This window comes from Gymnoscopelus braueri, assembly GCF_963280865.1.
Source record: "Gymnoscopelus braueri genome assembly, chromosome: 1".
Classification (NCBI taxonomy): Eukaryota; Metazoa; Chordata; class Actinopteri; order Myctophiformes; family Myctophidae; genus Gymnoscopelus; species Gymnoscopelus braueri.
Window position 1 is genome coordinate 25,559,596 of NC_137603.1, and position 16,582 is coordinate 25,576,177.

A 16,582-nucleotide genomic window follows, 5' to 3' on the forward strand; every position below is an offset into this window, starting at 1 on the left:
TAAAAAGTGAGAGATGGGTGAAAGGCTTTGATGTCTAATGCATCTATGGGGGAAAAGCTTGTGAGAACATAACAACAAATCAGAGCTGGCTTGTAAAATACCCGTTCGACTATAATGCTAAATATTTCTTTGTCGATTACAGTGTTCATGTTTTATTACATGAAGGTTGTTTACGCACGCACGCACGCACGCACGCACGCACGCACACACACACACACACACACACACACACACACACACACACACACACACACACACACACACACACACACACACACACACACACACACACACACACACACACACACACACACACACAGGATTTATTGATTTCATATTGTTCCCACTTCTTGTCCATCTGATTTTATTAGTGCCAGTGAAGTGACAGGTCTGATAGAGAGGTCTCAGTCAACATAAATAGAACTTTATCTTTGACTGCGTCAGAAACCTCGTATGTCCAAAACCATTTGTTTTTTTAATTAATATTTCAATGAAAAGTAGTGAAAATAGCAGATGTGTCGAATCCCGATGCATTGTGAGCTTGTAGATCTGCTATTTTCATAACTTTAACTTTTATATACAGTATATATATATTTATGTAACACCCGGGATTTAAACCTGGGTCTCCCACGTGGAAAGCCAACATCTTAACCGCTAAGCCAAAGGTATATCCCTATCACTCGGGGTAGATATTAGAGTTTCAGGCCATCAGGCTGAGGTAGTGAACCACTCAGCCCTTAAAATATACTTTACACATTTTTGTATTTAAACACTATGCTTATTCAATCTACCAGGGGGAGAAATAATAACAGCCTTCCTGGTGTGAATGACAATAAAATGGGGATTCTCTCAGACCCTGTAATTTCCTTCTGATTGGTAGCAATTGTGCTGCAATTCACTGCAATTGTGCATAATAATATTGCTGGTGCTACTCAATTGGAGGAATTACAGTGCCTCCACCCATTCATTTCATTATTAGCTTTGATGGCCTTATTTATCCCATTCCCATTACATACACTGGGTGTAGCCTAACCACTCTATACTGCTATTGAGAGCATATTAGTATGGGAAACACATTTCTTTATTAAATTACTTTATAGTTTTTTTTTATATTGTGGCAAATCATTGATGCACTGTGCCTTTAAGAGCTGGATGTGTGTGAGAGCATAGACACCTTTGGGATGAGGCCCGATTAGACTTTGTCGTATGACGGTGTCGCACACAATACTAGCCGACCTACAAGCTCATGGCGCGTTGCGGATGCGAAGTGCTGTGAGCTTGTAGATCGGCTATTTTCAGAATGAGTGAGTGGGAGGGAGTACAGACAATAAACAAATAGGCCCCACTGAGCACTCAGGAGACACAGACACTGCCCTTGACATTTTACCATGAAAAGAAAGAGGCATCTTTTGATATTCCATCACAAAAAGAACACATAATGGGGTTTTATGGACATGTAGCTATGATGACATTTCTTATGCTTCTGGCTTCAGGCAAAATGGAGCAAAATCATTATATAAATAATTGAATTGAATGAATAATGATGGCTTCAAATTACAACAACACCAGAACAAAATATCATTTTGGTTACCGCAAAAAATACTTTTATCATAAGGTTAACTTTATGAAAGCTAATATACAAAAAAACATTGAAGAAAAAAAACATTTCAATGTGGTTTAGTGCTTTAAAAATGTGCAGTGTAGTTTGTGATGGAAATATAAGCAGCCTAAGTGAATAGAAAAAAAGCTGCTACCTTTCCCTCACCCTCCTCATTCAGAATCATAACATAACGGTATTCCATCTACCTAACCAACAGAAGCTCATTATGAAATGCATTTGCATAAACACCTTGTACTCAATGTCTCCCCCTGCATACTCTCCACCATGTATAACTTCAACTTCCCAAAGAGACAAAGGAGAAGCACAACTTTAAGACCGGCAAATATATTTGAGGGTCTACTTTCTTTCCACGCTGCTCAATTTTCTTACACAGAGTACACTTTTATAAGATATTCACCCATAACATATTCAGTCATTCATTGCCATTCCATTTAGAAAGATTTCAAATTCCCACATTGGGAGCAGCTTGATGATGACATCAATCCAAACACCAGATATTCTTTTGACAGAGCACGATACACAGTAAAACCCTCATGTTATTGTATCCATTTGTAACTCTGAGAGTGTACACATGCAACCAAATGGACCCCTACAGGGGTCCATTTGGTTGCATTTGCACACTCTCTGTTAAACCTGACACTAAAAGCGGCAGAATGGAGTCCCAAGGAGATGGTAAAGATAAGATAATGTCACCATGCTCTCTTTTGTCACATCAGTCTCTCAATTCTTCCTTTGTTATCTTTTGTGCGGTGCGTACGTCTCTCTCTCTCTCTCTCTCTCCCCGGAGTCGTCACTTGGTCACCGCATGGTGAGTCACACACTGCAGAGAGCCTTCATCTGAATGACATATGGGATGAGTCACTCACACAGCCATCTGATATGAGATATATACCCGCCTATCACTGTCTGTCTCGCTCACACACTTAGACACACGTGCACGCACATTATGCTCGCGCACACACACACACACACACACACACGTTTGAATCACTATACTTGTCAGGATGCCATTTTTTAAACTGTCGTCCTTATTGTTGTTGCTATCTTTTCTCCCAGAGACCAGCTGCTGGCTGAACACACCTTTTTTATTTCTTTTTTTCCCTAATATTTCTATCCCACGATTTTTGTAACCCTTTTTTTTCACCCAGTGCCAATTGCCTAAGCTGTAATCCTGGGCGCTTCTCTCCCTCTGCCAGCCTGGGGAGAGCCCCGATCTGAGCTCATGCTTCCTTCAATGCATGAGGAGTGAGCAGGCCGCTGCTTATCACGTGACAGGGGGCAGTTTCCCCGGTAGGCCTTAACGCGTGGAAGGAACACGTTATTCCAACCAACATATTTGGTGGCTCCAACTGTGACCAGGCCTTCAACGATGTGTGGAAATACAATCCAGAGACCTTCTCCTGGAAGAAGATTCAGACCAAGGGGAAAGGACCGGGTCCAATGTATAGTATTGCATGGTGGGAGATCGTATCATCCTCTTTGTGGGATGCAAAACACCCAATGACCCGTACAGCCTAGACTTAAGTCCTAGTCTGAAGACGTTATGCAAGCTAGCAGTAGCAGCTATTTAGTATGGTCTGGATTCAAAACTTTTGAATTTTGTTTTTTTAAGTACTCCAGTACTTTAACTCAAGAACAAATTCAGTACTGGGGCTGAATACGTCCACCACTGTTCTGTACACATCAGCCCTGACCTGCTATGCAGAATGCACACGCACGCACGCACGCACGCACGCACGCACTCACACGCACGCACGCACGCACGCATGCACACACACACACACACACACTCACACAGTCCAGAGCTCGGTATGAATGCACGCCAGTGATGGAAAGTAACTATTTCGTCAAGTAGCACTTGATCACAAATTTGAGGTACTTTATTTTTCAATACTTTTAGTTGTTAGTTACTTTGAAGATTAAGATTATTAATACAAAACATACATTAATCAAACACGGGCCGTATTATATTCTTTGGCCATTTGAAAATAACAGATCAACACACACGCACGCACGCACGCAAGCGCGCACATCCGCACGCACGCACGCACGCACGCACGCACGCACGCACGCACGCACGCACGCACGCACGCACGCACGCACGCACGCACGCACGCACGCACGCACGCACGCACGCACGCACGCACGCACGCACGCACGCACGCACGCACGCACGCACGCTCGCACGCTGTCAGTCCAAACCTCCACAGGGACATGAAACCTGTTGTCTCCCTTGCTCTGTCTCCACCTGTCAGTCTGCCCTCTTCATTTCAGCTCTCTCTCTCACACAATGGAGCCAATGCTTTTCGGAAAGCCAGTCCAAATGCTGAACTGCAAATACATTTGTATCCAGAAAGAGTGTATTCAAACCAGACATGTTTGCAGATTTGGTACAGTTGAGTAGACCCATTTACACAACTGTGCACTGTTTTGGTATTACATAGTTGTTACAGTAACAGCTGTGCGTGTACGGTATTACAGTACTTGGCATGCCAAATTACTCCGCAGTATCAAAGGCAAGACAACTAGATTTCTGACAGCTTCGACCCGGCTACCATCAGACTGTTGAACAAGGCCTGAAGACCGCCTGTCACCAGGCTGGCCTGCTACACTGGATGACTTGGCTTTGACGGACTGTTTTTCCTATGTTGGATTACCTCCTGTGTGTGGATTGTTCCCCTATGAGAACTGCTTTTCCTTTGTGGATCTACCATGTGGATTGTTACCTGTGAAGTGTTTTGCCTTATGCGCCTACCTTATTATGTGGACCTGCCGTACCCTTTTCACCTTATGTCCAACCTCAAGTACATACCTGCTGCTTATTATGCTATGTATAAATGGTATGTAGATATCTTTGATGGCTGAATGGTTAGAGAGCCCGCCCAGGCAAAGGTCCCAGGTTCGATTCCAGTCCTCAGCAATGTGTTAAACTGAGCAAGACACTTAACCCCTAACATCTCCCTGGATGGGTAAAATGTAAAGGTCAAATTTCACGTATGTGCAAAAATACCCCAAGGGGTGCAGGGTCAAATTATTATTATTTATATTAAGTATATATTTTCTCCTTGCTCTCCCTCTCTATTCCCCCCTTTTCTTTCTTTCCTGAAAAACAATGAAATGATGCCGTTTGCACGAAAATGAATTTCACCCACTGATTTACACCTGTAAACCTATAATATGACAACAAAACTGATTCTGATTCTGATTACTCTCTGTTAACCACTTTAAACATGGCGTCCCTATTTTAGGCATTTCATTATAGATAAAAATGTATTTCAACAGTTTCAAAAATAGAAGATCTACAAGTTCACAGCATGTCGTGTTGTGTATTGACTGTTTTTCTCTTTTGTTCTTTTCTGTAAAAGGGTAGGCACAATGAGCTGTGGCTTCAGCCTATACCTTTTCTTTCAGAAATGTGGTTCATTTGTATTAGGCTACCATATGAAAGTTAAATATTTTAAAAACACACTAAATCAAAAGGAAATATAGATTCCTTACTTTCTGACTTGGCCCTGCCCCTTACTGACACACTTATGACCTTTTACAGACATAGGAAGAGGTGGGACTTGAAAAGGAAATTCAAAGGATGGGAGAAGGAGGAGCATATAAGGAGGGAACATGGAGAGGGAGGGGAGGAAGATGGAGGGATGCAGCAGGGATGCAGCAGAAGGCAAGGAGGAGGGTATAAGAAAGAGCTTGTGGGAAGACACAGGAAGAGGGAGACTTCCTTGATGTGTGTGTGTGTGTGTGTGTGTGTGTGTGTGTGTGTGTGTGTGTGTGTGTGTGTGTGTGTGTGTGTGTGTGTGTGTGCGTGTGCGCGTGTGTGCGTGTGTGTGTGTGTGTGTGTGACATCGCAGCAGCACATCTCATCACATGACTGTACAAGCTGGGCCATGCAGCCGATCACAAAATCTATCATCCATGAAGACAGAGGGGGAACACTGGACGAATGAGAAAAGATGGAGAAGAAGCTAGAAGCAATGAGGGGTTGTAAGGCAGAACAACAAGAGAATCAAAGTTAGGAACTAGAATACCGTTGTGATGTGACTTGATAAGAGGCACATTTACAGTGATTTTGGAGAGAGACACATACTTTGACACAACGTGATGCATGTCGTTGCTGTCAGTCTCTGCATTTCAACGTTTTAGTTTTTTTTCGTTAATAGCCCTGCTTATCATTCCACAGTGTCACACAATAAAAGTGCAAAAATAGCAGATCTATAAGCAAACAACGAGTTGCATTGTTTGCTTATGTTTTAAAGTGAAAGCGAAAGTGGTTAAATGTCTGTGGGTTTTATAAATATTGAACCAATGAAAAGTAAAGAGCTTCTTCTGACTAAATAACTTCTATGGCTATTTTTTCCATTTCCTGAAAAGTAACAGTTTTGGACATACAAGGTTTCCTTGAGACATCAGTCTCTCTGGAGAGGTCTGGGTGACTGGAGCTACTGTAGATCCATCCACTCACACAAGACATAAAACAAAGAGGAAATGGACTACAATAACAGGAATAACACTAGTAATCTCATAAAATGTGAACATTTTAAATAATTATGAAAATCTAAATGATTTGCTAAGACAGTAATATCTGAATCAGAATTCAGCATCAGAATATTTATTGCCATGTATGTTTGCACATAATATGAGGAATTTGGTGCATTACACTGAAGCTATATAATGTACACTATAGACTGTAGAGGCTATAGCTGCATATGTAGAAGGAAAAAAATCATATATATTGTTGAAAGTGCACAGAGGGTATAGCTCAGACAATCAGCAAAATGTGTTATAGCGTCACAATCATTTTAACCACTTTAACCATATTTTATACTTTGGCTATTCAAAAATAGCAGATATACAAGCTCATTGCACGGCACGAAGCTCGTAGATTTGCTAATCTTGGATATTTGTGCAAATCTTTGAATATATGTATTAAAATATTGTAAAGCAAACATTGTTAAATCTTTGCTTCTGGAGGTCCTTGGCACAAAGATTTTTTAAGATGGGGGTCTGCAGCCAAATACATATCATTTTGGAGGTCCTTGACATGAAAAAGTTTGAGAACCACTGCTTCATAGAACCGTGGTCTGAAAAGTTCTTTCTGGAATCAAAAAATGGTTGCACTCTGAAGAACCAGTTTTCTTTCTGTGGGAGCAGTAGTGTGCCTATGTTTAATTGTGGGTGGCTGCGTATTATTTGTGTATGTCCTTTCCTATTCCTCTGTAGCTTTTGTCCGTGCTTCTAAAGCTGAAATGGGTTGCTATGGAGACTGAGATGTTTGTGTAAAAAGGAATAGGGAGAAATGTGGTTGTCAGGAGATGCTGAAGGATCACAGGGTTGAGAATGAGAGAGCGTGAGCTGCTGATGCACGTGGTGGAGGCAGGCAGGGAGAGATCTCTGCCTGTCTTTCGTCGAAAGTCGATTCACATTCCATCTAAATCAGGGGTCTTCAACAGGGGGTCCGGGACCCCTAGGGGGTCCTCAGAGCTACCACAGGGGGTCCGCCAAATCTTTGTGTGATGGGGAACGTTAGCCGAAAATAGTAGATCTACAAGCTACAAGAGAGTTGGTGTAGAGAGAAAAAAAAAAAGGTTAACTGTCTGAAAATACATGTTTAACATGAATCCAACATATTGGGACAAGTCTACGAACCTACAGTATCTACGAAATCTAAGAACAAATATAATCTGCAACATAATCTAATTCAATATATAGTGGGGGTCCCTGCTTTATCTCTCTCAGCTAGGGGGTCCTTTGCCTGAAAAACGTTGCAGACCCCTGATCTAAATACTAAACTTTGATTCTCTCTCTCTCTCTCTCTCTCTCTCTCTCTCTCTCTCTCTCTCTCTCTCTCACACACACACACACACACACACACACACACACACACACACACACACACACACACACACACACACACACACACACACACACACACACACACACACACACACACACACACACACACACACACACACACACACACACACACACACACATTTAACATCTTTATTTGCGTTCACATGTAACAAGAAATCCTTGAACACAAACGATAGTAGATGCACAAGCAGATAGTGTCGATAGTAGATGCACAAGCACAAGGATACAGATCACGGATACAGGAAGCATTGTCTCCTCTCCATATCAGGTGACTGCCAATTATCACAGACAATGAACAGAATTTAGCCATTGCCTTAGCTCTTGGCTTGGATTCCTGCAATCTGCAGGCCTCTCATAACTAATGTATGGACATTTTATGTTCCAAATATGAACACAAGCAGTTTACATTTGTAACCAAGCTGTATAATAGCATCTTATTCCTTAAGAATTTGGTACTTTAGCACTTCCAAAATGGTCACTATATCTCTACTGTCCTAATCAACAACAACAATACCTGGTGTATTACGTAACATCTGAAAAGGCATCCTTTTCATTATTGCACAGGTTGAACATGGCAGTTGAAACACAAGAGTGCTTATTCATTTTGGCAGATGATGAAACATACTTATGTCCTTAACTAATAGATCAACAATCACAGTCTCACACACACAAGTGTGTGCTTGTGATCCTTCACGTGATGACAGGGGTTAAGCAACTGGCGAGTGATAATATAGCTGTCTCATGTACTCCATCACATGATAATCACATTACACTGGCACTCCATTGCTTCCACTCTCTGTGTAATCTTGTTAAAATCCCAGTGATAGGGATCACAGTGACAAAGAGACAAATGGCACTGACTCTCTCACATGCACGCACACACGCGCGTGCACACACAGAGACACTCACACACACACGCACACGCACGCGCGCACGCACACACACACACACACACACACACACACACACACACACACACACACACACACACACACACACACACACACACACACACACACACACACACACACACACACACACACACACACACACGGTGGTCTATTTTATGCAATTAGTGTGGCATGACTAAAATAGCTGATCTAAAAGCTCACAATGCATCACCTTGCATTGAGTTGTGGGCCTGTGGACCTGCTATTTTCTGTATTTCTGAAACTATTTGAAAATGTTTTTTGGGGGTTGGCCCCACATTATGATAACTGGTATTATTAGACAAAAGTTGATAAGCCTTCAATTCCATCCTCCTTTTCCTTGTTGGGGTCATAGTCCATGAGCCAGAGCCCTAAAATTGAGCAATGATTATCGAAAGAGTGGGCAAAACCAAACCTATATTAAATTGTTCATAGGGTCAATACGAGTAAATAAATATATGATAACCTTACCACAGGAGCAGCTTTTTCATAGTTATCACACATTTTGTTTATTTCCCCATACGTACATGACAGGTGAAAAAATGTCAAAATTTTAAAAATAGCTATCATAATGAAACTTCCCCAGTTGATTACTTACATGAAGACAATGATTTATCGTATTACAAGTTTTCTGAAATTGTATATTTAAATATGCAAATTAGGCATTTAGTCCATGAACCAGAGCCCAAAAATTGAGCCAGATATTGAATATTCCCTTGTTAAAAACCTTTGACTCCAACATCTTAACAAAATTAAATAAGAATGTTGACTCTGGCTTTGTCCAATGTTCCAATGTCGATTCTGGAAAGTTATGCAAATTCGGACATACTTTCCTAATGCCCAATTTGCATATTTAAATATACAATTTCAGAAAACTTGTAATACGATAAATCATTGTCTTCATGTAAGTAATCAACTCAGGAAGTTTCATTATGATAACTCTTTTTTAAATTTTGTCATTTTTTTCACCTGTCATGTACGTATGGGGAAAATAACAAAATGTGTGATAACCATGCAAAAGCTGCTCCTGTGGAGAGGTTATCATATATTTATTTACTCGTACTGACCCTATGAACAATTTAATATAGGTTTGGTTTTGCCCACTCTTTCGATAATGAAATCTTGTCTGGCTCATGGACTATCAGGTAGGCTAATCAACAGGGCTATGTTAAGCTATTCCTCCCCCTGGTGGTAATGTTGAACACTACATGATTGGATAAGGCCACAGGATTGTGTACTAACATTACATCAGTGGTTTTCAATGTTTTTGATTTAACCACTTAAACCCCATATGGGTAACCGGAGTCCCCCAGGGCTCAATACTAGTGTATTTTCAGTTTTCTGTTATTGTGGCGAAAGCTTTCGCTGTGGGCTTGTCGATCTGTTATTTTCAGCCAAAGCTTTCCCCACAATACCGATGCTGGGGTTTAAGTGGTTAAAGGACCTGGGTCCTTTTGGTTCCATTTGTTCACTCAGAGTTACAGACCAGGCTTGAGGGTCCCTGGACCCCACTTTGACAACCACTGCATTACATAATAGGCTAAGCTACAAGTCAGTTTGATTTCCATAGCCTAACAAAATAATTACAAAAATAAAGAATATATGCCCACAGAAAAATTATGTGATTACGCTAAACTGAGTGTAGCATACAGTAATCCCCTGACCCTAAATATACAGATGGTATCATCAGTAGGCTACTAATTTAACTCTAAAATAGTGTAAAAAATGACCCAAATAGGGCCATTTTGTACGATGTCGATGTGGTGTTACATTCTTTTGTGTCAAACTAGAAAGCTACCTTAATTACAAATAAATGGTCTGCCCTGCAGCTACTGACCTGGCTCAGGCTGAACAGAGGAATCCAGCTTTCATTTGTCAGCTTTGAGGCTGCCTGACATATTATGCATTAGTCATTTATATGAATGTTCCCCAAGCTCTCCCAGTGCCCTCCGGTACACAACTGAATCAAAAGACCTGGATTTAATTCTCTGAAAGTATCTTGTAATTAAAGAGAGGGAGAAAAAACCCTGATAGGAAATAATGTCTGGGGTGGTGCAGGGGTAAAGTACCTGTCCACCAGGGATTCGCTGAATCCTCCCGGTAGGGGCTCCTCACTGGCAGGTGCAATCGCAGTGGCAAAACACAGCAATGTGTGGGTAGTGTTCATTGGCATAACAGCAACATTTTTGCAAACATTTAGAGAGAAAAGGGGTAAAATAATTGGCCACACATTGTCTATAATGAGATATAGTTCATACAAAATATTATATTTAAACCTCTGCCCCTTCGAATATTGATAAATTATATTTTTTGCTTTAGTTAAAGGTAGGGTAAGTGATTTGCTTTAAAATAAGTGTTAAATAGCTCTATATTCTGATAGTACTCATTGCTATAGAGTGTTTGTTCAGTAAGAGGAGTCTCCTGGTCTCTCCAGCTCTTTATTAAACAGTAAATGCATTTTCGTTTCAGTTTCAGTTTCATTTCCAATTTTATCCAACCAGGACAGAGAATTCAATCAGGATATAGATTAAACAAGTGAAATTGGAAGTGATGACACTAAGAAATGAGCAGACAAAATTGGAACTGGAACACTATTCAAATTAAGCTTAAAAATGGGTACTTTCTCCTGATTGGCTGAGATGTTGGCACCTACCGGAAAATGTATTTTCTGTTTATTAAAGAGCTGGAGAGACAGGGAGACATCTGTTACTGAAAAAACACTCTGTAGCAATGATTACTATCAGAATATAGTGTTTTAACCTTTTAACAAAATACTTTTTGTTTTAACCAAAAAATATCACTTACCCTACCTTTAAGAATATAAAAACTATGAAGCTCTTCTGTTTTTTCTCAATTTATTTTACAAACGCATAACAATGTCTTGATGGATGAGAACAATCAGTGTCATGTGGACATTTGAGCGTATCAGCCAGAGCTTTTGTTATCAACGTGTAAAGAAAAGATTCAATATTCGATCCGCCTCAGAATGAGATCTGTCTGCCCTAATGTGACAGAGTGATGAAACACCAGTGCGTCCCTAATAAGTGTGTCCCCATCTGACAGGCCATGGATGCTCGTGGCCCTGGGGACCAATTTGAGTGGTACACCCACACATGGTGCCTGTGCAGAATTTCCATCAACCCTCCCTCCAGTGCACTGGGGCAGTGGTGGAAGAAGTACTTTTACTTAAGTAAAAGTACCAATGCCACAATATAAAAATACTGTTACAAGTGAAAGTCCCCTATTAAAGATTTTACAAAATTACAAAAGTATTGGCAACACAATATACGTTCAATGCCAACATAAAAGTATATTAAAAAAATAAATAAACAAGGCTTACGTCGTTAATGCATATTTTGTAATAATAAACTAAATCTAGTAACAAGTAACAAAAAGCTGTCAAATACATTTTGTGGAGTAAGAAGTACAATATTTGCCTCTGAGATGTAGTGGACCAGTAGCCTATAATTGAAATACTCATGTAAAGTAAACGTACCTCAAAATTGTACTTAAGTTTGAGCTTGAGTAAATGCACTTAGTTACTTTCCACCAGTGCGCCGGGTTAAGTCTGAGGTAGCGGGTTAAAGCCCAGTTGTCTTGGCAACCGGTGATGCCATCTGTCAAGGTCCTGTGCAGTGAACCACAGCGTGTAGCTTCGATATGCTTTTTAACCCAGTCTGATTTCCACCCACAACGCCATTGTGACTTTTATTTATAGGTAGTGTAAGTTATATTGTTTTGTTAAAATAAGTGTTAAATAGCTCTATATTCTGATAGTACTTACTGCTATAGAGTGTTTGTTCAGTAACAGGGATCTCCATGTCTCTCCAGCTCAATAACAAAAACATTAATTGTCAGGTCGGAATACCAATTTTATCAAGTCAGGAGATAGAACTCCCACAGGATACAGATTAATCAAGTCTAATTGGAAGTGATGACACAAAGAAATGAACAAAATTAGAACTGGAACAGTATAAAATGTAAGCTGATAAATGGGTACTCTATTCTGATTGGCTGAAATTGGAAACCCACCTGAACATGTATTTTCTATTTATTAAATAGCTGGAGAGACCCCTGTTACTGAACAAACACTAGCATTGATGCATGATTACTATCAGAAATAAAGCTTTAACCTTTTAACAAAAACCTTTTTGTTCTAACCAAAACAATATCACTATACCATACTTTATACTGGACAAAGTACTCCTGGTCAAATATTACTCATCTACAAGTGAAGTTGATTTGTACTGAATAAAAGTATCTGATATGAAATACAGATTAATTGGTTTATCCATAATGTACTTTTTTTTTTATACAAATACTCAAGTAGATTTTATTTTTTAAATGTTTTACTCGAGTACTGTCAAGTAAATTTACTTCATTAGGCCTACTGTCCACCACTGGTCAAGGACAAGGTCCGGTGCAGTGAACCAGAACTACAGCGTGTAGTTTTGATATGGTTTTTAACCCAATCTGATGATTACCACCCACACCTCTATTGTGACCATAGAATGTATTTAACAAGGAGGGGGATGGGTTGAGGTCAGAGGTAACATGGCTGCTCCATAGATCTCCACTGAAATCTCAATCAGCTTCATTTGCCTAAATCCTAATGTATTCTCTGTAGCTATGAGAGGGTAGCTTGGTTGCTAAAAAGAACAGATCTACAAGATAACAATGTGTCACATGTTGTTTGTGGCAAACACACTTGTGCGATATTGTATACACATTAAGCTTAAAGTAAAGTAAGGTTTAATTTTAAAAATCACTGGTGTTTCATTATGTCAATATGTGATACAAAAATGACTATTGGCTACTTACACAACATTGTTGAAAATAAATAAAGAACTGTTATAAATTCTGGTTGTCTGTCTTGCCTTTAGGATCCAGGTAACATTCCAGATGTTCAGAAACTATTCATTAACTCAGTGTGTATACTCATGAGTCACTGTAAAATGGTTTAACAGGCCTTTAAAACATCCGTAGTGTGTGTACCCACTTTACGTACTCAAATGCCCATTGATTCTCCCAGACACAGGATGTGAATCATGCCCAGCTTGTCAGAATCATTTACAAAGCAACTTGTTACTTCTATCTATTTTCTCACACAGAAAAATAGTGGTTCTTTCAAAGATTTCCCGAAGAACCATCACCTTCTAAACAACGATTTTATTTAGAGAATTGTTCTACATTTTCCTGATTTCCATAATTCTAGAAACCATTTATTTCTTTGAGGAAATAGAAATGGTTCCTCAAATAACCATTTTTCATGGTTCTCTGAGGCACCTTTAACCACTTAAATGCGAGCATCCCAATATTGGGCATGTCAAAAATAGCACATCTACAGTATCGGCTATTTCTTTTTTTTAAAACACTTTTTTTTTCCTTTTTTCTTATGTTGCAGGCAGAAATACAATAACATGACATTTTGTACGACATCATATTCTCCCATTCCCCAACCCTCCCCCCAAGGTCATAACAAGACAGATGACAAGACAAAAAATAAAAAATAAAAAATAAAATAAGAATAATAGTAATAACAATTACTTGACAATAAAGAAAAGGACAAGACAGACAAACAAACAAACAAACAGACAAACCAAACAGTTTAACTTTTGACAATATTGTTCCTTTCAGGTCAGTTTATACAGTTTTTGTTGTTAAAAGCAATAGATGAAAATAAAGTATATATATTTCGTATCCAGCCGTCTATATCTTGTGGGCCTCCAGCCGGAGGTCAACAGAGTCAGATTTGTTGGGCGTTGTCAATTATATAAGGGAGTGTGTATTTAAGTGAAAGGTATGTTTTCGACAAATTCTATAAACGGGGTCCAGGTTTTAATGTATCTATCTTTGGAGCCACTACGATTGTATCTCAATTTCTCCAAAGGTATCATAGTGAGTACCTCTTTGACCCACTGTTGAAATGAGGGAGGTTTCTCTGATTTCCATTGTCTAAGTATCAGCCTGCGAGCCATCAGCGTCGTGAACGCTACGGCATTTGCTTGGAGACCCGTGAGCCGTTCCCCGATTGGAGACACCCCAAAGACGGCAATCACCGGACAGGGATCCACCACTCCACCACCTATATAAGAGATTGCTTCAAAAATCCCCTCCCATAATCTGACTAATGAGTTGCACGACCAAAACATGTGGCCCAGCGTGGCTGGTCTGTGCTGACATCTCGGACATCCAGCCTCAAAGCCAGGATAAATCTTGGCCAATTTATCATTGGAATAATGAAGTCTATGTGTGACTTTAAATTGGATAAAGCTGTGTCTTATACATAAAGAGGTAGTGTGTATACATTTCAAGCAATCAGACCAGGTTTCCTCTGAGAGTGTGACTCCCAGATCCGACAGTATCGGCTATTTTTGATGAAGAGATTTGGTGTAGAGGTGAAAAAAAGGAGTGGACCAAGTGTAGAGCCCTGAGAAACACCATTCGAAGTATAAAGGGTTCAATTGGTTAAGGGTTAGTTATAGAACCATTGAAAATAATGTTTTTTTTAAAAGAACCTTGGTCTTTCTGGAACCATTTTTTTTTTTTTTTGTGGAATCACTCTGAAGAACCGGTTTCGGTTCCAGTTGATGATGTCAGACTTAAAAGTCTGACATCATAGACTCCATTTTTGGACATATTAGGACTCCATGGACATAATGACAGGGATGACACAAGCACCGTAGCCAATTATATAAAAGGCTGGAACCCCCTCAAGGGTCCCACCTTGAGAACCACTGCTCTCTGGAGTGGTCCAGGAATGATAGCACCTTTCTGGTTCTCTCGATAAAAGTCAATGGTACAATTTTTGTACTGGATTTTTGATTATTGCTGGCAAATAAAAGTTCATGATACTCAGTTCAAACATGGCAGCATCTCTGGTGCGTTTGTTCCATGTGGGTTTAGGAAGGGGTCTGAACATTGCAGGTCGCAGTGCGTCCTGCCTTCACTATCCAGCCAGGTTGGAGAGCACCAGCGCTGAAACCAGACCCACAGTGTCACAAAAGGATGCGGCCAATCACAACCAGCTGGCTGTGTTCGGGGAGTATGTGGCTGAGATGCTGCCTAAATATGTCCAACAGGTCCAGGTGACATGTTACAATGAGTTGGAGGTGATGATCCACCCAGACGGGATTGTTCCTGTGTTGACCTTCCTGAAGGATCACACCAACAGTCAGTTCAGGAACATGACCGACCTGACGGCCGTCGACGTTCCCACACGCCAGAACCGCTTTGAGATTGTGTACAACCTGCTGTCACTGCGTTATAACTCTCGTATTCGTGTGAAGACGTACACAGACGAGCTGACGCCACTGGACTCTGCTGTTCCCGTCCACATGGCTGCCAACTGGTACGAGAGAGAGGTGTGGGACATGTTTGGGGTGTTTTTTTCCAACCACCCGGACCTGCGTCGCATCCTGACAGACTACGGCTTTGAGGGTCACCCCTTCAGGAAGGACTTCCCCCTGTCAGGATACGTGGAGGTGCGTTACGATGATGAGCTGAAACGTGTCGTAGCGGAACCTGTGGAGTTGACCCAGGAATTCAGGAAGTTTGACCTCAGCACCCCGTGGGAGGTGTTCCCAGCGTACCGGGAGCCCAAAGCCGAAGCCCCCAAACTAGTAGCTGGTGACAAGACCCCCGTGAAGGAGTAGACCCCCCCCCCCCTTTGTTTGCACACACATAAACACCACCTGTCTTTCAGGGACTCACTTCCCTAATTAGATTCTCAGTTGTTCTCAGATATATCCAATAATTAAATTGGCTTGACCGGCGGGACAGGCCGGCCGACCGGACCTCTGACTGCAAATATGGAGTGTGTGGCCTAACATAAATGTGTCATCATGGCATCAGGCGCAAACAAATCAGTCAGCTCCATATAAGGGACAAATGGGGCATGCCCACGTGGGCACATACTGATGACATCAGTGATCTCCATATATGGACCTATAAGGGACAAAGCAAGCCCCCAGAACCCAGTGGTTTCACTGAAGCCAATTGAACATGCTGGCCATTCATGGTAGTGCAGGCGCGTGCAGGCCTGGGGCTTCAACACATGAACGAGCAAACGGTTTCGACCAATGGGCTCGACTCACGAGCATGCGCACGAGCTTGCGCACAGGGCTGCGCGCTTCTGTGACGCAAAACGCGT

The 16,582-nt window shown here is 41.0% G+C and overlaps 1 protein-coding gene across 1 annotated transcript; it reads left to right on the forward strand.

The window, feature by feature from the left end:
* Positions 1-15,296: 15,296 nt before the first annotated feature.
* On the forward strand, positions 15,297-16,085 carry LOC308088128 (NADH dehydrogenase [ubiquinone] iron-sulfur protein 3, mitochondrial-like; the record flags this gene model as incomplete). Its single annotated transcript, XM_080432499.1, has 1 exon — positions 15,297-16,085. The coding sequence occupies one exon, from the start codon at positions 15,297-15,299 to the stop codon at positions 16,083-16,085; it is 789 nt and encodes a 262-aa protein (XP_080288625.1).
* Between the last annotated feature and the right edge of the window lie 497 nt (positions 16,086-16,582).